Genomic DNA, 23,528 nt, shown 5'->3' on the forward strand with positions numbered 1-23,528 from the left:
TCCTGGGGGTCGTGTGGACACCAGGATTTTTGCCATCTAGCCTTTTTACAATTTTTGTGTAGGGGGAGGGGCTAGTTGCCCTCCGATATGTTTTGACTCAAACAAGTGAACTAGAACTTTTAATTTCCAATCAAATGAACCCTCTCTAAAGTTTTTACGTGCATATCTTCTATAAGAACCATATTTACCCCGTAAAAGAACCATATTATTACGCATATGAAGGGTTCTAAAAATTATTTAGCATAAAGAGTGAGGCTCTTTATGCTAAACTATTTTAGTAATTTCAACTATTTATTCTACGGCCTTTCTGATTCAGAGGTCATTCTTAAAGAATTGGGACAAAACTTAAGATTTAGCGTAAAGAGCGAGGTATTAACGAGGGGAAAAACCCCCTCATATACATAATAAAATATAAGAATATAAAAGTTTTTTACGTAAATTAATTCTTAAGTTACGCTAAAGCTTTTTACTGTTTAAAAAGTAGAGTTAAGAGAAAGAGTCAAACTTTAACGTAAAGAGCGGGGCGTTGATGAGGAAGCAGCCCCTTTCACATACTAAGTAATTTCTGTTCGTTTTCAAGTTTAATGTTGCTCCTTACTTTCCGTTAAAAAACTTGTTTTTTATATTTAATAATAACAAAAGACAAGCTGAGGCAAAAGATAAAGGTACAATAAAAAACGTAATTTTACAAAGGCACGGCTTCTAATGTAAGGTCCATTGGAACATCATGACATCAAGAAAAACCTCAAGTTGTCTGCGTTTAGAAGACATCTTGAAGTGAATAGTGGTCTGGATAGGAGTGGCAAAAAAACTTACTTCCAGCTTCTTTTGCTGCAAAGGGTAAGAATAGGAAACTCAATTTTTTCCGCGAGATGAACTGTAGCTGATCGTGCCAGAGGTGTTGAAATGAAATATGAAATTCTTTCAATAATCTAGAAAATATTAATGATGCTGTCAAACTAACTAAGTCTATATCCATTGGATACCTAAAAGCTATATTAAACACAATGCTTAGTACAGACCCATAAAGGCTATGCACCTACAATATTACCTTTTATTTCTCTTTTTTCGTGGAGCTCTAGATGTAGGAAAACAATCACCTCCAGGAATTATGTGTTCTCAATTCACTTTATTGGAATATTAATAATAACAAAGTAGTATCCTATCAACAAATCTGACAAAAACGCTATTCCGCCATTCCGAAAATGGCCCTAACCGCCATTCCAACAACAGTCCTGTCCCGTAATTTAGACAACAATCCGACCCCTGGATTCAAGAAATGCCCGTCATTCTGACGACAGCCAGCAGGTGAATCTTGCGTAATAGAGAATGTTTACTTTTACATCTTACGTAATTGGAGTTGAGGGTGACAGAATCTTGCGTGACTTTGCTTCAATTTTTCCATATTGTTATACTTAAAAAAAACTAAAGGTGTAGGAAAAACCTTTAAGGACGCTGTTAAAGATTTCCTTGGGTTTTGCCTAATAGTTTCTTAAAAAAAAAACTATGCTAAATTAAATTTCCTTGGGTGTTATGTTTGAAAACCTACAAGGGTCATAACTTCTTTAGCCCCTGGATTTCCTTTAAAAAATTCTCAAACGGCTTGTTTTCTTCAAGATTTCTACATCTGTTATGTTAAATGTTTAAAAACCCTGCCTGGACCAGGGTTTTTTACCCCGAGATTTCCTTTTCAATCAGGGATGGACTCATCCCTGTTGGTGTAGTCCATTCGAGAGATAAATTGCATACCATTTTCCAAATCATCAAATAAATGATCTGTTTTATAGAAAATGAATCGGTGTCCCCATAATATACTTTGGACCTGTCCCTCTTTCGGCCGATAGAGCTTACACACATTTTAATAAAATTACAACATGAGATTTTTTTAAAAGTATATAATACCACTGCCAGCGGTACTACTTTTACTTAATTATATCCTTCTTTTTTCTATTTAGAAGGACTATTTTGGAGTCTATGATCTTTAATCATGTGAAATTCAGATTTGCAATTATTAAGGCACATTCTCATTAGTCGATCACAACGCCACAACAGCTCCTATTGCGCATACTCTCACACATTTTAACAAAGGCTAAATTTAAAATAAGCTAAAAGATCTCTTTTTCGACCTTTGTTTTTGCCTCAGATCGTTTACTGAAAAATGTTTCAATAAACAGCTTAATATATGGCTTCTGATTCAATTAAATAAAAAAAACTAGTTTTTTGTACTGAAAGTAAGGAGCGACATTAAAACTTAAAACGACAGAAATTACTCCGTATATGAAATGGGTTGTCCCCTCCGCAGTCCCTCGCTCTTTACGCTAAAGTTTGACTCTTTGCCACAATTCTACTTTTTAAAACAATTAAAAACTTTAGCGTAAAGAGCGAGGGACTGCGGAGGGGACAACCCATTTCATATACGGAGTAATTTCTGTTCGTTTTAAGTTTTAATGTCGCTCCTTACTTTCAGTACAAAAAACTAGTTTTTTTTTATTTAATTTCTGAACGTTTTTGAATTAATGCATGTTTGATTTTGGCTCTCCGCACATAAATTATTGAAATGAAATTAGTATATTAATTTTTTTTTGGCTAAATGGCTTTCTCTTAGTTTTGATCAGACGATTTTGAGAAATAAGGGGTGGGGAAGGAGGCCTAGCTGCCCTCCAATTTTTCGGTTACTTAAAAAGGCTACTAGAACTTTTAATATTCAACGAACGTTTTTATTAGTAAAAAATATACGTACCTTAAGAATTAACTTACGTAACAAACTTTTATATTCTTATATTTTTATTATGTGTACGAGGGGGTTTGTACCCTCGTTAATACCTCGCTCTTTACACTAAATCGTAAGTTTTGTCCCAATTCTTTAAGAATGACCCCTGAATCAAAAAGGCCGTAGAATAAATAGTTGAAATCACTAAAAATATTTTAGCATAAAGAGCGAGGTATTTATCTCCTCCTAAATAACTCGCTCTTTACGCTAAAGTATTTTTAGAACCCCTCATATGCGTAATAATCTCTGTTCGTTTTAAATTTCAATGCTATTCCTTACTTTCATTTGAAAAAACGTTTTCATGTTTATTTTTTCATTGTTTTTTTTTATAGTAATGCTAGAAAATCCTGCGCCCTTTTCATTGAATTTTTCTTCCCCCATGACATATTCCTCAAAGGAAAGATCCTCCCACAAAGCCCTCTCCCATCAACCCCACCCCCCAAACCAAAAAATCCCCATGAAAACGTCTGTACACTTCCCAATAACCATTACTATATGTAAACACTGGTCAAAGTTTGTAACTTGCAGCCCCTCCCTCAGGGATCGTGGAGGAGTAAGTCATTCCCAAAGACATAGTTATTATGGTTTTCGACTATGTTGAACAAAATGGCTATCTTAAAACTTTAATCTGTTGACTTTTGGAAGAAATGAGCATGGGAGGGGGCCTATTTGCCCTCCAATTTTTTTGGTCACTTAAAAAGGGCACTAGAACTTTTCATTTCCGTTAGAATGAGCCCTCTCGCGACATTCAAGGACCACTTGGTCGATAAGGTGACCCCTGGAAAAAAAAACAAAAAAAAAAACAAACAAACAAATAAACACGCACCCGTGATTTGTCTTCTGGCAAAAAATACAAAATTCCACATTTTTATGATAGGAGCTTGAAATTTTTGCTATAGAGTCCTCTGATATACCAAATGCGATAGTGTGATTTTCGTTAAGATTCTATGACTTTTAGGGGATGTTTCCCCCTTTTTTCCAAAATAGTGCAAATTTTCTCAGGCTTGTAGATAGGAGCTTGAAACTTCCTTAGTAGGGTTAAGTTATATATTTAGAATCAGCGTAAAAATTCAATTCTTTTGATGTATCTTTTAGCATCAAAATTCCGTTTTTTGGAGTTCCGTTTACTATTGAGCCGGGTCGCCCCTTACTACAGTTCCTTACCACGAACTGTTTGAAAAGAAAATAATTCGGTATTTGTAGATAGGAGCTTGAAACTTCTATAGTAGGGTAAACTTATATATTTAGAATCAGCGTAAAAATTCAATTCTTTTGATGTATCTTTTAGCATCAAAATTTCGTTTTTTGGAGTTCCGTTTACTATTGAGCCGGGTCGCCCCTTACTACAGTTCCTTACCACGAACTGTTTGAAAAGAAAATAATTCGGTATTTCGGGGCTTCTGACATTATTACTCCTTTGCGGAAGTTAGGCTCAAAATTGAAAAAGGATTATATTTTTTCTCTGGGCCCCTTCCACCTCTTAGTTCGTTTATTTTCCCGTTAGTTTTCACCTGTTTTCGCTTTATAGTTGTGTTATCTCTTAGCAGTTCTTTCGTTAGTTGAGTTATGGTTGTGGTATATATGTTTTATCGCTCGTATAGTTGTGTTATTTTCGAATTATACTCCATAATAGAGAGGTTCCGAACACCCAGCATTGTATATTAAACTCTTAATTTGACGTTTTTTTCTAACGTGACCAGATTCGTCCTGCGCCCTTTTCATTGAATTTTTCCCCCCATGGCATATTTCTCCAAGGAAATATCCTCCCACATAGCCCCCTCCCTCAACCCTACCCCCAAAACCAAAAAAATCCCCCCTGAAAACGTCTGTACACTTCCCAATAACCATTATTATATGTAAACACTGGTTGAAGTTTGTAACTTGCAACCCCTCCCCCAGGGACTGTGGGGGAGTAAGTCATCCCCAAAAACATAGTTATTATGATTTTCGACTATGCTAAATAAAATGGCTATCTCAAAATTTTGATCCGTTGACTTTGGGAAAAAAATGAGCGTGGGAGGGGGCCTAGATGCCCTCCAATTTTTTTGGTCACTTAAAAAGGGCACTAGAACTTTTCATTTCCGTTAAAATGAGCCCTCTTGCGACATTCTAGGACCACTTGGTCGATACGATGACCCCTGTGAAAAAAAAAAAAAAAAAAAAAAAAAAAAAAAAAAAAAAAAACACGCACCCGTGATTTGTCTTCTGGCAAAAAATGCAAAATTCCACATTTTTGTAGATAGGAGCTTGAAACTTCTATAGTAGGGTTCTCTGATACGCTGAATCTGATGGTGTCATTTTCGTTAAGATCCTACGACTTTTAGGGGGTGTTTCCCCCTATTTTCCTAAATAAGGCAAATTCTCAGGCTCGTAACTTTTGATGGCTAAGACTAAACTTGATGAAACTTATATATTTAAAATCAGCATTAAAATGCGATTCTTTTGATGTAGCTATTGATATCAAAATTCAATTTTTTAGAGTTTTGGTTACTATTAAGCCGGATCGCTCCTTACTACAGTTCGTTACCACGAACTGTTTGATTGAAGGGCTAATGAATGTTTGTGACATCGAAACCCGGTGCCCAGCATCCCCCGCAAAAGAAAGTGATGTACAACAATATTCTGTTTCGGCTGAAGGTCGGCAATTCGCTTTTGCTTTAAAGGTTTCCAGTGCATACCTCCATCCTCTACCAAAGATAAGCTATAGGGACTCAATGAATACCTCGGCACAAGTCTAATATATGGGAAAACAAAGACCTTTACCGACTCATGAAGCTCCCCTGGCATTTCACCATTAATTTGGAAAAACCATTCTTTTGGTCCATTCTCCTCAACAGTTGTAATAGATAGATAGATAGATAGATAGTGTATTTCAAAAACCCGTGGGCCATATACACACAAAAATATAAATAAATAACAAACAACCAAGGAAATTAACAACAGTACGAACACGCACAAAAAAACAGAATTCAACGCAAAAAGTACCTAATCTAACTACAAAAGAAATTAATCATATAAAACTTTTTCTTCTTATTAAAGATTTATCTATATATACTCCCACTCGAAATATTGTGGTCGGATTACTATTTTGTAGAATACCCGGAAGCATCAAATTAATTCCATGCAAATAAATTTCCCGTAAATCCAAGAGCACCGGGCATTTCCGGAGAAAATGATCCAAGTCTTCATCATCAACTTTACAAAGGGGACAAAGATACCGCCTATCAGGACCAACTATCATTTTATTTTTGTCGAACGTTTTTTGCCTGTTCTGGATTGGAAGACAATTTGCCCTAAGCTGGATCCAACGACGTGGAATCATAGCCGGTAAATTAAATTTAAAATAAACTTCCTCCCCAAAACTAGGTTTTGCCTGATTATAATATTGTAGGGTTGTAGAATTAAAAACCAGCCCTTGCCAATGCTGAATTTCCTGACTTTCTAATATAAATCGTACATGGCTTTCTAAATTTGTTGGTACATCATGAGAGCAAAGACCATTATTCCATAAATAAGGCATTCCTACTTTTTCTAGTAATGATTTAATTTGGGATGGCCACGAGGTTTTTAAACCACATTTCAACATCTCTTCATATGCCACTCTTACTAGTCTATCTTCATTACTCTTAGTTAACTTCAACCAGAATCTAAGCATTAAAATATACCTACGTAGCTTTAAAGAAAACAGGCCCATATCGCCTTTCAGAATCTGTGAATGAGTTGTCTGATGTAGACTAAACTTATAATGTTGTAATATTGTTGTAAACTTGTAAAAGTTGTAATATTGGTTAAATTTGAAGCAAAAGGATTATCCAGCCATTTGTAATTGCAACACTGCAAATAGAAGTGAGACATTGCCAATGGATGAAGGGATTCATATCCAAGAAAATCGTATTCGAATTTTCACGGGTACGATGTCCATTCCCATTGTTTTCCAGGATACGATCCCTGTGAAAAACGTACCCTCCCTGAATGGATCTCTCTACAAATAAGTGCTGACACACGTCGGTTATAAGACCTATTTTGCATCACTGATTTTAAGAATTAACTTCATCCCCTGTAGAGGAGTTGAAAAATAATAAGCAAAATGCAACCAAAATTCCACGCAAACTTTATCCGTGTTTTAACGTCAATGCTTCGCTTGCAAGGTACATTTTACAATAGTCTTCCCCATTTGTACACCCTCCCTTAGTCAAAATTTTTTAGTAAACTCATAATCGGCAGTGGTGCATTGACGATCGTGAAGTGAATCCTAAAATTCCTTGATGGATGGGAATTTTTTCTCACGTAGACTCGAGATTAAGCTGTAGTACTCATTTGGCTTTGGACACTTATTCCCCTTGCAATTCCAGTCGACTTGTTGGTCAACCAACAATAAATTAACTTTTATTTAGTGCAATTGTCTAAGTTTACCAACTGAATTAATCGCCTTGCCTGACACTCATTGCAGAATGGCCCAATTTTGACTTTAGGCACTTGTTTGCCGGTCATTCCCCGATTTTAGGATAGATGACGAATTTTTGAGAGAACTCAATAAGGACTATAATCGTAAGGGACTCTATTTTGAAATCGCTTGTTTTTAATTCGACAATTACCAATATTTAAAAGACGCAATAAATGGATCAGGAACACTTAATCAAAGATATGGAGGAAAGATGAAAGGTGTGGGATCTGGTGAATTAGAAAAATATCAGTTCGTAAAACTCTAGAGAAGAAGGTAAAAAATTATTAAAGATAATTTTTATTATCTTAATTATAATGATAATTACTATAATTATTTATTATCTTAATTATCTTAATTATAATAATTACATATTTTTTATATTTTGATTATAATGTTATTAAAGATAATTTTGATGTTATACAACCTCAGCAAGGAACTGGCATTTACATGAATGCAAATGATATGATTGAAAAATTATATGGTTTGCTAGGTAGTAGAGCTGATGAAAATACATCTGATGAAGTGAGAAATGAAGTTATTGACCTGCTCGATTCATTACTCAAGAATAAAATTATTAAGAAAATGACTATAGTACTAATTACAACAACTATTTCAGAATTTCAAATTTTATGAAGATAACTACTTTTCTCGTAAATGGTTTTGACTTTTATTAGTGGTAACAAAATTGAAATCAAATAGTCTTATACAAGTAATCCGATCAAGTTAGATAGAAACGCTGATTATGAAATAGCTTTAAATCAACGCACACTATGATATTCAGGGTTTAATATTAGTGATGAATTAAAAAAAAAAAAAAAAAATTGAATGCAGAAAAAAAACAAGGATGAATGGGTTAACTTTGTTATACCCAATGGATTGTATGATGAAGAGCGTTTAAATTATTTCTTAACTCTTTATTTTAATTCATCTCTAGCTGGATGCCCAATCAGTATATCATCCAATCTAGCAACAAAAAAATCTGTTATTATTTTGAAAGAGAGTTATAAATTTTGGTTTAATGGTGATTTATGTTTTATTTTAGGATTTGAAAATGAATCTGAACTAAGTAGTAAATAAAATGAAGGCACTGAAGTTCCCAATATTGCAAAAAATGCTGATAAATACATACTCACTGCTCATTAGTGGAGAGTTAAATTATTAATGGGAATACAACCTCTAATGTGACCTAAAGTTTTGCTCCAAAAGCAGAGCCTGACACGGTATTCTGTGATATTCCTATAGAAAGGCAATATATTCTTATAAAATTCCTATAGAATTAGAATTCCAATTCCTATAGAATTGGCAGTAAGCCACGCGTCTTAGTAGTCAAACTGAAGGAGTCAATCGAAACAATCAAGAAGCGACAGAGGATTCTCAGCGCAACCCCGAATCTAAGAAAATCGACCAACGAACTTGTAAGAAACCAGGTCTACATAAACCCTGATCGAACACCAATGCAAAGGGCACAATTGGCACAACAGTGTCAAGCAAAGTCGAGCCAAGGTCAGCAAGCACAGCAAAACTCTAACGTTACTAGAAGCACCAATCCCAGATCCAACGGGAACCAAAGAATGAGACGACAAGCGAGACCATCAAATTGTCCCAGCCAAGGACAGCCCCAAAATGACGAGGAAAAGACCCAAGCCATACAAATGAATCCGAAAAATATAAAATGCCTCTTTTTCAACGCTGACTCTCTCTTAAACAAAATGGAGGAAGCAAAGCAGGTTATCAAACTGGAAAATCAGGATATTGTGGCAATAGTAGAAGTTAAACCAAAAAACTACAGACACTTACCTACCGTCGCAGAGCTCAGTATCGAAGATTATTATCTGTATGAACCAAATCTGGAAGAGAATAAAGGTGGAGGGATAGTCTGCTATTGTCGAAAAGGCATCAACGTGAATTCCAATATCGATATTAACCGACACGATTGAGCCCAAAGAAAGGCTGTGGATCTTCATTAAGTCTAAAATGACCAGCGACACTGTTCTTGGTATCTGTTATCGTAGCCCCAACAACACTAACACATCCGACGAAGCTCTGTTCTCGCAAATAGCAGCATTCGCTAAGAATACCAATCAAAAGCTTGCTATAATAGGAGATTTCAATCTCCTGAGATAGACCAGAATAGGCAATACACCACATAATCTACCGCAAGCTTGACGAGTAAATTCCTGGACGTTATTAACGAACACTTTCTAGAGCAGCTAATATCTGAGCCAACAAGGATGCGGGGATCTGATACACCAAGTATCCTCGGTTTGCAACTGGTAAGCGATGGAGACCTGGTATCAGATATTAAGCCGTTGTCACCAATCGGTAAGTCGGATCACTCGGTAATTGTGTTTAGCCTGGAAACGGAGGTTTTGAGGACACGTGTGGCACCGAAACGTAACTACTACAAGGGAGATTACTTTGCTATGAGAAGAGAGCTTTCGGATGTCAACTGGATTGAAGAATTCAGTGGGTTGGAGTCCTTAGACACCATTTACACAAGGTTCACAACGATTGTAGCCTCAATGGAAGAACAATTTATTCCTATGCACAAGAAATACACCCGTGTTGCATTACCTAAGGCCCATATTGAACTGATTAAAGCAAAACAAAAAGCATAGAGAGAATACAAAAGCAATCGACAAAGTAACGACCGAGAGAAAACATTCAAGAGGCTCCGCAACAGGGATCGGAAAACAACAAGAACAGAAGGGAAGCTTAGAGAACGTGAATTAGCTTTCTCCTTGAAAGAAAACCCAAAAAGTTTCTGGAAACACATGAACAGCAAAAGGAAAAACAAAAGTGGAGTCTCATTTCTTTACGATCCCGTGAAACAAAAGCTGGTACACGACCCCACAGACCAGGGAAATACTCTCAACAGCCAGTTCTCTTCTGTTTTTACTCAGGAACCTGAGAACGAAGACCACTTTAGCCGCGAGGAACCAAATTATGGTCTAAGCGACTCGATAAGACCAATAGCGATCAACCATAGCGCTATTCTAAAGAGACTCAGAGAACTCAACCCAAGCAAGTCCACAGGCCCAGACAATCTACATCCAAAACTGCTCAAAGAACTTGCAACGGTAATAACAGAACCACTAGTCTACATTTACAGAAAGTCTCTTGAACTCAGTAAGCTTCATGCTATTTGGAAAAAATCTATTGTCGTCCCAATATCCAAAGGTCGGAAACGAGAAGATCCATCAAACTACAGACTGATAAGCCTCACTTGTATCACGTATAAAGTATTTGAGTCTCTTATTGTAGACCACACCCTAGAACACTTAAAACGAGAAAAAATGCTTTCCGAAAAGCGGTTTGGTTTTCTTAAGGAACGATCTGCAGAAATCCAACTGCTTTGTGCCACAGATGATTGGAAGAAAAACATCGACAAGGGGTTCCAGATTGATCTCATATACTTGGATCTCAAGAAAGCCTTTGACAAAGTTCCCCATAAGCGTCTCGTCCAGAAGCTCAGGAAATACGATCTCTCCTCATCCGGGTCCTCATCCAGTGTTCTTCAATGGATTACGGACTTCTTAACTGGTAGAAAGCAAGTTGCGTAGTAGATAGTCTGAGCAATACCAAAGAGGAAGTTCTTAGCGGAGTACCCCAGGGGTCAATCCTCGGCCCCCTTCTGTTTAATCTCTAGATCAACGACCTAGTTGAGGACATCGAATCTGACATCCTTATCTACGCGGACGACACAAAGCTCTATCTTGTCATCTTGTCAAGTGAAGACATTCACTACCTGCAGGCGGATCTCCAACGAATCGATGACTGGATGAAGAAGTGGATCATGGAAATCAATACCCAGAAAAGTCATATCCTCACTCTGGGTCCACAAACTTTTCGTCCTCATACTCTCTTGGTTCTGCTGTGCTCACTCTTAGTAAAGAAGAAAGAGACCTAGGCATCTTAGTGGATTCTGACCTGAACTTCAGTAGCCACTATGAAGCTGTCGTCAAGAAGGCTTCCAAAATTGCTGGTATGATCAGAAGAAACTTCTCGTGCGAGGACGACAAAATGCTTGCTACGCTCTATAAGTCCCTTGTCCGCCCGATTCTTGAGTAGTATGGACATTGTTCTACAAGACCATACTACAACAAGGACATGGATGCTCTCGAAAATGTTCAGAGGAGGATAACTAAATTCTCTCCCAGGTTACGCTTCCTTCCCTACGAAGAGCGGCTTAGAAAGCTTGAAATCCCAACCCTCGCCTATAGATTCCATCGTGGTGATCTTATTGAAATGTACAAGCTCTGCAATGGAGCCTATGATAATGTACCAGTCCAGAGAATCGTGCAGTTCAATAAAAATCATGTCTGAGGACATCAGTACAATGTGAGTACGGAACGCTTTTACAAGGACATGGACCGATGGAGTTTCTGCAACCGAGTGGTTCAGCATTGGAACAACTTACCAGAAAGAGTAATATGCTCCACAAACCTACTGACATTCAAGAAGGAAGTTGATGAATATTATTCAAGTGACATTTTCTCCTTGTGCAAATTTAGAAGAAATACAAATTAAGATTTTTGTTTTGTAGAGGCTTAACGGCCTGCCATCAAATTTGCGAATATATTTATTTATATCTTCCAATAAATCGAAAAGAATATATCAACACATTCAAAATTGCTGTAACTGATCAATTGTGTAGATTAATTGATCTGAATGGAGAGAACATTGAATATGTTTTCGATTTGAAAAAGTTTAATAAGGTTATTTAATAAAATTTGTCTATAATAAATGTTGATCAATAAGAAATATTTATTGTATACAAGACAGTATGGTAGCGGGATTGGTATTTTCATTAAAATATCGTCAATTCTCAATTATTCAAGACGTCCATAAAAAAAACATAAAAGTCGAATTTCGTGCAATGTATAAACATATGATTCAACCTCGGCTGAAATTATTTCAAAAATAGAGCGTCTAAATCTGGAAAAGATTCGATAGATTACAATCAAAGAGAATTAAATGATGTGAGATTTCTAAAAAATATAGTTTCAAATAACAAGAGATGTTTCAAAAAACATCTTGATGAACAGAAGAAAGGCTTATTAGATGCAACGATTTTGGTGAAGGGACTAAAACTACATCACCAGTGTTGCTCTTGCTGACACGCTCAGTGACATTCGAAGCTTCATCTCTACTGTTTGAAAATCTTTTAAAGTGTATTTAAAACAATTAAAACAATTTTTTCTGTATATAAATTGCAGTGAATCAAATTGTTCCTCCTTATTGGAAGATATTTGAAAAGATATTTGAAAAATTTTCGATCATTCTACAACCAAATATGAATATACATAAATTAATGAAAAAACAATGTGAATGAAAAAACTAAATTATAATTTTATATTGAGAGATGTGGAATCTTGGATTCTTCCAAGTGATATTTACCTTTATGCAAAAGTGAGAATAACATGATTGGATGGAAGAATCATGTAAAATAATGATGGAGCTACTTTAACAAATAATGGATGTAATTTGTTTAGAAATAATGAACTATATTATCAATGGAACACATTGAAAGGATTGATTATGTAGGTATAACGACTACTGTTAAAAATTTATTATAATTTTCAGATGACTATAGTCGAAGTGCTCCTACTAATATGTTTTGGTATGAAAATAAAACCCATACCGTCGATTCACAGTGGAACTAATTTGTTTAATGAAATTATTTACTAATAAAAGAAGAAGCTTTTAAGCGAAATTGAAAAGGAAAATAAATATAATCGAACTATTAGTTAAGAAGATTTAGACATTTGAATTGAATACACGATTACATGAATGAAATAGGCTAAAAATGATTATTTTTTTAAAGGTTAAATAGTTGATTTATTTGCACCTAAGCGTTTTGATTCCAAAGCAGCTGACCTGGAAAAGAAATTAAAAAAATTAGATAAAGGTATGGTTTTATAAATATTTTGTCCTTCCGCCATTCTGCAATGTCTGAAGCTTGTAAAAAAGTAAGATTTGATACTCTAAGATTGTGTCAAACCGGTCTAAGTATAATTGAAAGGATCTGGTTTCTTTGTTTCCAGTTTTTGTGATCACTCTGTACTTTATCTTTCTGGGACCTTTATTCTACTGAAAAAGAGTGACTTATGTAAACTACATAGATGTTACTATAAATACTGTAAAAACCTGCTTTATCTTCTATCGTATAGAAATTGGAGAAAATCCGAAAATAAAACTTCCCGAAATAACTGCAAAACTACAGGAGCTTCATGATAAGTTATCGACAAAAGCATATCGACGGCTTACCTCATATCACGGGCTCATCCGTTTGTTCTGTTTATCTTTTTCCTTGTTGATGTTGTTGTACTTATGTGTTGCTTTCTTTTCTTGTGTTATTTCCTTTTTTTGATGTTTATGACGGTTTGGTTAAAACAAGCGATTTTTGGACAAAACTCTCCCCAACCATTAAATTCGAGGGAAGGTATGAAGTTACTCTTGTTGATTGAATTCTTACAAATGCATTTGTTATCCTGAGAAAAGATCTTACATATAAGATTAAAGTTAGACCCTTTGACCTCTCTGACGATGGCTTGGTAGCAAATTTTGACTCCGATGATTACACATTTGCTACTATACCCTACGAGGAATACAACAATATATATGAGCTATGTCGAGTTTTAAAACAGAAAATTGTGAGTGGAATAAAGGATGGCTTCACTTTCAGCTCTTCAAGAGAAAAGAAGAGAATTTACATTACCAATCCATTTGAGAATGAAATTATTGTCCCCAATGAGGATTCAAGTGAGGTTCTCAGTTTTAAAGATCGTATTATTAAAGCAAGAAATTTAAGTGGCAAGGATAATGTTATCTATCCAGACTAAGCATCCGGCTTCTCATACTTTGAAGTTTTTGTGCAATCATACCTGGGCAAGTATTTTTTCATTGACCAAGTTTATAATAGTGACAATTGGAGCATAGTAAACCTATAATCTTAGAGTCACAAATCTCTTAAAGACAGGAATTACATTCTTTAATTTGCACTGCGTATCCTCTATGCAATTTACATGGATTGCATAATCTTCACTTTTCATTATAGTCATCAACAAAAGTACAATTTTCACAGGATGACCAGCTGCCTATCAAAATGAACATGTATAAGAAATTTTCGATGTTGACCCTCTTACTTCCAAAAAGAAACTAACTGAATGGGGAAAATGAAAGTCTTCTAGGAGGAAAAAGAGTGACGTCACGAAATATGCTTAGACAGGATTTTTCGAGTTATATCTTGTTGTTTTGAAAAATAGCCGTCTAGTTAGTGGTTAAGAGCAAAACCACAATATTATTTTGTATTGTTTCAATTAATGTATCAATAAATTGAGTAAGTGCATCTTGGCCGCGACGTAATGCAATAGCGCAAAGCTGGAGACTCATTTCTCATTAAATCGTTAAGCATTTTTTGGGAAAATATTTCCCTTTGAAGAGATACTCTAGAAATCATCATTTAGAATCAAACATTTTTCAAATTTACTAGACTCTGTATGATTTTTTGTTCCTCAAATCCACTCATTTTTAATCCTAACACTCTCACCACCAATTATAGACTAACAATAGATACTTACTAGTAACAAACTTACTCCTTTTGTATAGATTGAACCATGGTTCAATGAATGTGCGGTCAATGTTGGTATTACCAGAACAATTTTTTTGGGTCATGAAACTATTGCTAATAGATGCATCTTGAGTTTTTTTGCAAAATTACCGCAAACTCAACCTAACCTAACAAAAAATTGTCTCTAAAAGCCACAGAGCATTTTCGGTCTTAAAACGTTAGCGATTTCAAATTTCCGATCAACGAAAACGGAAATGATTGCAATTCTATATGCATAAATACAATAATATGTTGGCGAGAATAACTGCATAACGGTGAGTTTGTGGTAGTTTCGCAAGAGAGTAAAGATTTTCAAAAAGTCAAAATGCATCTATCAACAATAGTTTAATGACCCAAAAAAATTGTTCCAGTAAAACCAGCATTGACCGAATGTGTCCATGGGTATACTATCGTTGGTGCTTGCATGGGGGTTGTTTTTCATCAATTCACTTTTAATTTACATGCAGATAATGTCTGGTAGTATTATTTTTGTTTTACTTGAGATTTCTCTGTCTATAACCACGTTATTTTTACCATAGATAACACTTTCGGCATCTAGACAGAATATGTTGCAAGACGTTGCACGGGTACGTTTGTCTTCTTTTTACCTTTCTTTGAATGGCAATAATAGGAAGATGGTGATAAGATTTATCAACGGGTAACGTTTTACCATCAGCAAGAAGTTGATCTTCTTCATCAACTAAAGGTTTTAGCGTTTATACTAAAGGTTTATACTCTCAAATATCCACCTCTATAGTACTTGAATTTTCTCGTTACTTCAAAGAAATTCAACTGCTTACTGTCATAACAATGCACGCATTCATATCCAATAGTGTTACCATTAGCACTTTTTCTCAGCATCTAATGCTACTACAATTTTTATTATGAACACACACCTTCTTGGAATATTTCATCTCCATTTTTTTTAAATAATATGTAGATGTCTTTCATTCTAGTGCAAATATAATACTGAAGCAAAGCCACGCAAGATTATGTCGCCCTCAACTACAATTATGCAAAAGTAAACATTTTCTAACACTTAACATGCACCTGCTGGCTGTCGTTGCAACGACCTGCACTGCTTGAATCCAAGGGTAGGGCCGTTGTCAGAATGGCAGGATATGGCTGTTGTCAAAGTGGCAGGATTAGGCTGTTGTTGGAATGGCGAGATAGGGCTTTTGTCACATTTTTAGATACGATACTACTAATAGAACGGTTAAATTAATTAAGCCATGTTTCACGGATGATTTCGTTTCATGGATTTTCCAGATGAATTATACTTTTTGGCAATCTATCTAGCGTTAAACAATCTCTCTCTCTATATCGTCTTCAAATGCATTAGGATGAATTATAACAAAGGAATTAAAGCAAATTAAACCCTTGCGAGGGGAAATAAAAACAAAGCTTTGAACAGATTTGGGTAGTTGACAAGTGGGTCAAGCTTAGTTGGCTTGGAGCTGTGATGACAAATATTAGTAGAGATATTTACAAATATGATTATTTCTTATTGTTTTGATGAATTTCTCTTCCCCGTAATGCAGTCCCCCCACCCAAGAAATACAATCTGCCTGTGTCTTTGTCCCACACGTTTTCTTGAGACATCAAAGAAGCAATTATAAGACTAATTAAAATTATGATATTGGACAAGACATAACTGTGAGGTGGTCAGATCTATGAGGAGTATAAGGAGGTGTCTGTGGTCTAATGTCATTTTCAGCCCTTTTGGTGTTTTGTTGGTAAAAGAAGACTGAAACTAGATCAGAAAAATACAACTAGATGTTAAGAATAAAAAAAGACATAGATTGAGGTATATAGTGGGAGAGAGACAGAGAGAGAGAGAGAGAAAGACAGAGAGAGAGAGAGAGAGAGAGAGAGAGAGAGAGAGAGAGAGAGAGAGAGAGAGAGAGAGAGAGAGAGAGAGAGAGAGAGAGAGAGAGAGAAATGAGATGGAAAGGAGAAAGTAAGAAAGAGAGAGACGGAAGAGAGGTAGAGGAGAGTAGAGAGTGGGAAAGAAAAAGAGAAAATAAGACTGGGAGAGAGAATTATAGAAAATAAACCTTAATATAGCTGGAGGAAATGGGGAATATAAAAGCAGTAACGAATTTAACAAACAATGAACAGGGAGACAACTCTCCTCCCCAGGGACTGGACAATAGGTCTAGACTGGAAAGGCCGAGTTAGTCTATGAAAACCTTGCTAAAAATAATGTACTTGAAAGACGTATGCCCACAAAAAAGGGCTCTTGCACCAGAAACTGGATTTTTTTAGACTGCAAAGTCAGAGATATTTTTGTTTTACATTAAAAAAAACATTTAAACGGAAGCTTAAATGGGACACAAATGCACAAAGGTTTCTTTTTTAATATACTGGATCCCCCACTTTACTGAATAAAATACAATAAAGACTTGAGATGCAGTTTTAGCTAGCTGGTAATTTTGAACCATTTCTTAAGGATGTATGATTTCTCCATTCAGAAAAACGTTAATGGATTCTTTGATATTTACGTAATGTAGAAAAAAACTCAAAAACATCAAGAGGGATGCAAGCGTTTGCATTGACCAATACGATGTAGCCTTTCTTAAGTTTGGTCACTATTTTAATGAAATTACCATTTTTAATTTTTAATTTCATGTTTTTGCTATTTGTATTGAAACTATAAAGATCTTTGCAAATGTAAAAGTTGTTACTACGTGTATACAAGTTAGATATCAGTGTATTTTTTGTATTTAGTGTTTTATTACTTTATTAAATGTAACGTTCTTGCGCCTATTTCTACCATCCTTTCTCTTCAAGGTATAAATTGACCATGACCAAAACCTGCCTGCCAATGAGAGGCTACTTTGTGGTTCATGGAACCGGAATGCCTATACTTGGGACCTGTAAGAGACAGGCGGCAAAAGACACAACTTATGGACAGTTTGAGTAACATCCACCTTTTTATCATATACGGTGAGCTGAGAAGGCTTAACAACAACCTCCACATCAACTGCCGTCGGAGCGTTCCAGTAATCCCACTAATAAACTATAGAAAGCGAGGTTGGAGCGTGTAGAAGCCACATCCAAATCAACTGGGCCAGCCGTTGCACATTGACTATAGCTCGGATTCTCTTTGGAGCGTCAAGAAGACTGTTCACGAATGTGTACTAGTATTGTATATTGTTTATTTGTTTCATTAAAGTAGTTTTAGTAGCATCTTGGAAAGATACAAACTCTACCGACCACGATACCCAAGATCTTGTCCTCATGGAGGCTTGATCACCCCCCCCCCCATTGAGGACAGAGAAGACGGTATTTCCCGAGAGAAATACCCCGCATTAAAAAAAAACTACTAAGCTATGATTTAGTGGGACGAATTACATACCTGAGCTGTCGACAAAAAACCAGCACACAAGATTAACGCGATCCAGAAAAGTTTTCTCCATCGGTTCACTTCACTGCTAAATATGCATGCACTGCCAGGAAGTGCTATGAAAAATAAAAAAGATAAAAGCAACCATGTGTAAACAATATTTATGAAATGTTTAGACTGTTTTACCATGATCTATACAGAGAAGAAATTATATTTTAAAGCATTTGTTTTATCCTTTTAAGGCCCTTAGAGTTCCAAAACCTAAATCTTGGCTCTTTTTAAGGATAGGCCTATAGCACTGAAGGATTAGCCAACATTTTGGTAACGATTTTCTAAACTTAAATAAAAAATTTTAAAATAATTATTTGTAATAATATAATCACTAATCATTCTTAACTAATACACTTGGAGTCTGAAGAGAAAAACTACGATTCCAATGGTTAACCTCAAGACTTATTCAAAGGTATCAACCAAAGGTAACGCTCTAGCGTTGCCTATTATATAGAGCCATTAGCCTTCACTGTAGTCCCCCTCCAAAAGCAGCTTAATATGGAAGGGATCGTGATATAAAAAGTTCTAATGCTTTTTTTAGGGCACCAGTCCACCATCCTTCCACTTTTCTGCTAAACTCCAAAGATATTCGGTGAAAATTGTGAGATAGAATTTTTTTTCAAAATAGTTGAAAGGTTTAACAGACATGCCTCCATGGATTGTAACACCTTTCTGGCCTGGGACAAGCTCCATGTACTATGTAAATTGGCAACTATTTAACCATACGTTTTTTAATGGAAAGGCGGGGAGGTACAATAGCTCAGAAACGGTTAAGGACATTATGTTAAAATTGTTAGGACCCATTGAGAGAGTAACTGAACTAAATTAAACACAGTTTGTGTGTAAACGGTATCAAAAGGGTGCATATGCAAAATCTAAGGAACGAATTAGGAACAGAAGTAAATCAAAACACATTATTTGCGTATCTATATATATATAAAAATATGTTGTCTGTGTCTGTGTGGGTCTGTCTGTAGGGTGACGTCATGTTTGTGTGTTTACTGACGTCATGTTTTCGACTGACGAAATTACAGACCGGGACATCGGGACACAAATGACGACCGGGACGCCGGCACATAGGGAATATAAATGACGAACGGGACACTCAAAGAGAAAGCGACCGGGACGCAAGGAATGTTCGATTAGCAATCACCATCAACAAAGCACCAGGACACATGTGACGACCGGGACACAGGGAGTATAAATGACGACCAGAACATAAGTAAAAAAAAAACTAACAAAAAAGGTAAAAACTACAAAAAAACTAAAAATAAAAAAACTAAAAACTAATAAAACAACTAAAAAAGCTAAAAAAACTAAAAAAACTAAAAAAAAAAAAAAAAAAAAAAAGGAAAAAAAAATGAAAAATAAAGGAGAAAAACAAAACTAAAAAAATAAAATAAAAAAAATAAAAAGAAAAAACTAAAAAAACTAAAAAAAGTAAAAACCAAAAAAAAAAAAACTAAAAAGAAAAAAGGGGGAAAATACAAAATTTATTTCATCATATACCATTTCAAAAACGAATGTATATACAGACCGGGACACCGGGATACAAATGACGACCGGGACACAGGGAATATAAATGACGACCGGGACACAGGGACACAACTGCAACGGGGACGCCGGGGGGCACAAGGGGATATATAAATGACGACGGGGACACAGGGAATGTTTGATTAGCAATCACCATCAACAAAGCTCAAGGGCAATCATTAGAATCATGAGGTATAACTAAAAAAACTAAAAAAAGGTAAAAAACTAAAAACTAAAAAAAGACCAATTCAAAAACGAATGTATATACAGACCGGGACACCGGGACACAAATGACGACCGGGACACCGGGAGACAAGGAATATAAATGATGCCCGGGACACTCAAAGAGAAATCACAGACTGGGACACCGGGACACAAATGACGACCGGGACACAGGGACACAACTACAACGGGGATGCCGGGGGGCACAGGGAGATGTATAAATGACGACAGCAACAAAGGGAATGGTCGATTAGCAATCACCATCAACAAAGCTCAAGGGCAATCATTAGAATCATGAGGTATAGATCTGAATACGAATTGTTTTCCCATGGACCATTATATGTTGCATGTTCAAGAGTTCAAGGTTCAAACCTGACAATCTATTTATATGCACAGACAATGGAACAGCAAAGAATGTTGTATATTCGCAAGTTTTACGTAGTTAAAAACATATATATATATATATATATATATATATATATATATATATATATATATATATATATATATATATATATATATATATATATATATCACAGGTGGGACATAGGGAAACAACTACAATGGCGCGTAACTAATATGGCACGTAACGACTTACGCGCGCGGTGGGGCTTGGGGGGGCGCGAAGCGCCACCCCAACAGCTAGTAGATTATAAAAATAACATATTTTTACTATCCAAGGAAACTTCAAGTGTACTATGCTTAATTGTTCAGGGAATTATGAGAAGGATGTTGACTAAGATCCAAAGACACTAAGTGCATTATGGTTGTCAAAATGGTGTACCAACAATATCCCAGGAACAACTATGTATATTAAGTTGAAACTTAATAAATCAAAAGGCTAAGACGTGGGCTGTCAAAAGGTTGTATCTGTATCTCAAGAGTAGGCAATAGTATCAAGTCTAAAATTCAAAGGAATTTTTGGGATTATTCTACACTTAATCAAAAGACACTTTGTGCAAAACGTGTTAATCAGCGGTTGGGGATCAAATTGAATCTTTCAGGGACTCTTAGGATAGGGTTAAGTAGAAATCAAATTTCGAGGTACGGACAGAGGTAAATGTAAAGACAATGTGTGCATGCAGATAGTCAAAATGCATATCTGCAATATTTCGAAAGTAGCTTGCAGCTTGAAATTGAAACCTTTAGGAAGGAAAGGGTGAGGATGGGCAAGAAATTTTGCGTTGTAAGAAGGGAAGAGAGTTGACAATTTGTTTCACTGATTCAAAGAATATTTTTGGAACTACAAGCTCAGACGAGACTTGTAATTTCTGTACAGTCAACTAACGAGGTATATCAAAGACACTATGTCGTTCCAGGTAATCAAGACAATCAAGACGATGTATTTACAATATAACGTCTTGCAAACGAACTTGAATATCAAGTGAAAATTTTCAGGGAGGTTTAAAATGTTTGGGTTCTTAGAACATTTAGGAGACGGCGGCCAAACTCCTGTCTCCTAAATTTGTCCTGTCCCCTGCAAACTCCTGTTTGCAGTAATTTTCATTTCAACTTTGACTGGATTATTCATGCGAATTTCTATTTGTTTTAGGATTCGTTTATGCACCTATAGAAGTATTTGCTATGATTATGTTGGTGTGGTTATCTATTTCAGTTTTTGTTCATTTTGGGTTTCTCTTTATTTATGCAAAGCAATTTCTATTCATTTTTGGTGTGAATTATTATAGAACTTCTTTTCTGCTCTTCTTAGGTTCTAATATTTCTCTTTACTGTTCTTCGACAAACTTCGTTTTATAAGCGAGAGCGGGGGGTAAGTTAAAAAAATCTTGTCAACATTTTGAGGTTTCTATTAAAGACGTCAGAATTTTGTTTATGACAATTTTCCTTTAGACAGAATAAAATATTTGCTTTGTTTTATTTTTAGTAGACACAGGCCTGATTAAGTGAAACTATAATGCATAACCATGGTTCCACATTGAAAAATTATAGTCCTTTTTACATTTCTTGGATTTTTTTTTTCTAGAGCCAGATAAGGCTACTAACTGTTTCCAGGACGGGGCGATTAGGTTGATACCAAATATCATGTTCTATCAAAATAGTGCAAATGCTGGTACTTTTCATTTACTTTTAGCTTTACAGGTGGAGGGATAGCTGCTTAGTTTGACCTTTAATGTGAGGCTTTTGTACCACCCATAAGCCCTTCTATGAAGATAAACTTACAGAAATAAAACTCTGGCTCCTTTTTAACTCCATTTTTTGCTTCTCGAACAACATCGACTTTACATTTAACTCTTTTCCAACCTTTCAAAGACGAATTATTCTTATTGTTCATTCTTTGCTTAATAACTGTGTCAATTTTACTATCCAATTTTGTTCTTGGACCTTTTCATCACATGGTTTTTATAAAGTAACATAGACCAATGGAAAGTCTTGCTTAGGGCGACTTATCAAAGGCACGCAAATATACTGTCAACGTTCCCACAGAGAGCCATTATTAGATAAATAAGTATGGGAACGAAAAATTTGAATAGCAGGTGCTAGGAATTTTTTTTTTATCTTGCAACACGAAAAAGAGAAAGAGACACACCTATTTATAATCAAACAGTTCGTGGTAACGAACTTTAGTAAGGAGCGACCCGGCTCAATAGTAAACGAAACTCTAAAAAACAGAATTTTGATACTAATAGATACATCAAAAGAATCGTATTTTTATGATGATTTTAAATATTTAAGTTTCATCAAATTTAGTCTTACCTATCAAAAGTTAAGAGCCTGAGAAAATTTGCCGTATTTTAGAGAACAGGGGGAAACACCCCCTAAAAGTCATAGAATCTTAACGAAGATTACACCATTACATTCAGCGTATCAGAGGACCCTAATGTAGAAGTTTCAAGCGGCTATCTACAAAAATGTGGAATTTCGTATATTTTGCCAGAAGACCAATCACTGGTGCGTGTTTATTTGCTTTCTTTATTTCCCCAGGGGTGATCGTGTCGACCCAGTGGTGCTAGAATGTTGTGAGAGGGCTCATTTTAACGGAAATTAAAAGTTCTAGTGCCCTTTTTGAGTGACCGAACAAATTGGAGGGCACCTAAGCCGCCTCCCACGCTCATTTTTCCCCCAAAGTCAACAGATCAAAATTTTGAGATAGCCATTTTGTTCAGTATAGTAAAAAAACCTAATAACAATGCGTTTAGGGACCACTTACTCCCTCACATTTCAAGGGGAGGGACTCCAAGTTACAAAATTTGACCAGTGCTTAGGTATAGTAATGGTTATTGGGAAGTGTACAGACGTTTTCAGGGGGACTTTTTTGTTTGGGACGCGGGTAGGGGTTGAGGACAGGGGGGTTACGCGGGAGGATCTTTCCATGGAGGAATTTGTCATGGGAGAAGATAATTTCCATGAAGGGGCGCAGGATATCCTACCACTATTTAAAACAAAAACAAAACAATTAAATACTAAATATAGAAAAGATTTTTCAACTGGAAGTAAGGAGTAGCATTAAAACTTAAAACGAACAGAAATTATTAATCATATGTGGGATTCATCTCTTCCTAAATACCTTGCTCTCTACGCTAAAGTA

At 35.8% G+C, this 23,528-nt stretch overlaps 1 protein-coding gene across 1 annotated transcript; it reads right to left on the minus strand.

Annotated features, from left to right (window-relative positions):
* Nucleotides 1–272: 272 nt before the first annotated feature.
* LOC136042400 (acid-sensing ion channel 5-like) lies at nucleotides 273–22,380 on the minus strand. Its single transcript, XM_065727379.1, has 3 exons — nucleotides 22,163–22,380; nucleotides 18,188–18,291; nucleotides 273–932 (listed from the first exon to the last, which is right to left on the minus strand). Exons 1-3 carry the CDS (start codon nucleotides 22,272–22,274, stop codon nucleotides 813–815), a joined length of 336 nt encoding a protein of 111 aa, XP_065583451.1. The 5' UTR covers nucleotides 22,275–22,380; the 3' UTR covers nucleotides 273–812.
* Nucleotides 22,381–23,528: the final 1,148 nt, after the last annotated feature.

Source organism: Artemia franciscana, unplaced genomic scaffold (genome assembly GCF_032884065.1).
Source record: "Artemia franciscana unplaced genomic scaffold, ASM3288406v1 Scaffold_1241, whole genome shotgun sequence".
Lineage (NCBI taxonomy): Eukaryota > Metazoa > Arthropoda > Branchiopoda > Anostraca > Artemiidae > Artemia > Artemia franciscana.

Excerpts from the sequence above, each read along its gene's own strand:
- LOC136042400 (XM_065727379.1), bottom strand. The coding sequence starts at position 22,274 with ATGAACAATAAGAATAATTCGTCTTTGAAAGGTTGGAAAAGAGTTAAA. Across the intron at positions 18,292-22,162 it reads GGAGCCAGAGTTTTATTTCT|CACTTCCTGGCAGTGCATGC; the intron begins GTAAGTTTATCT and ends TATTTTTCATAG. Across the intron at positions 933-18,187 it reads GTTTTTTGTCGACAGCTCAG|ATTATTGAAAGAATTTCATA; the intron begins GTATGTAATTCG and ends AATATTTTCTAG.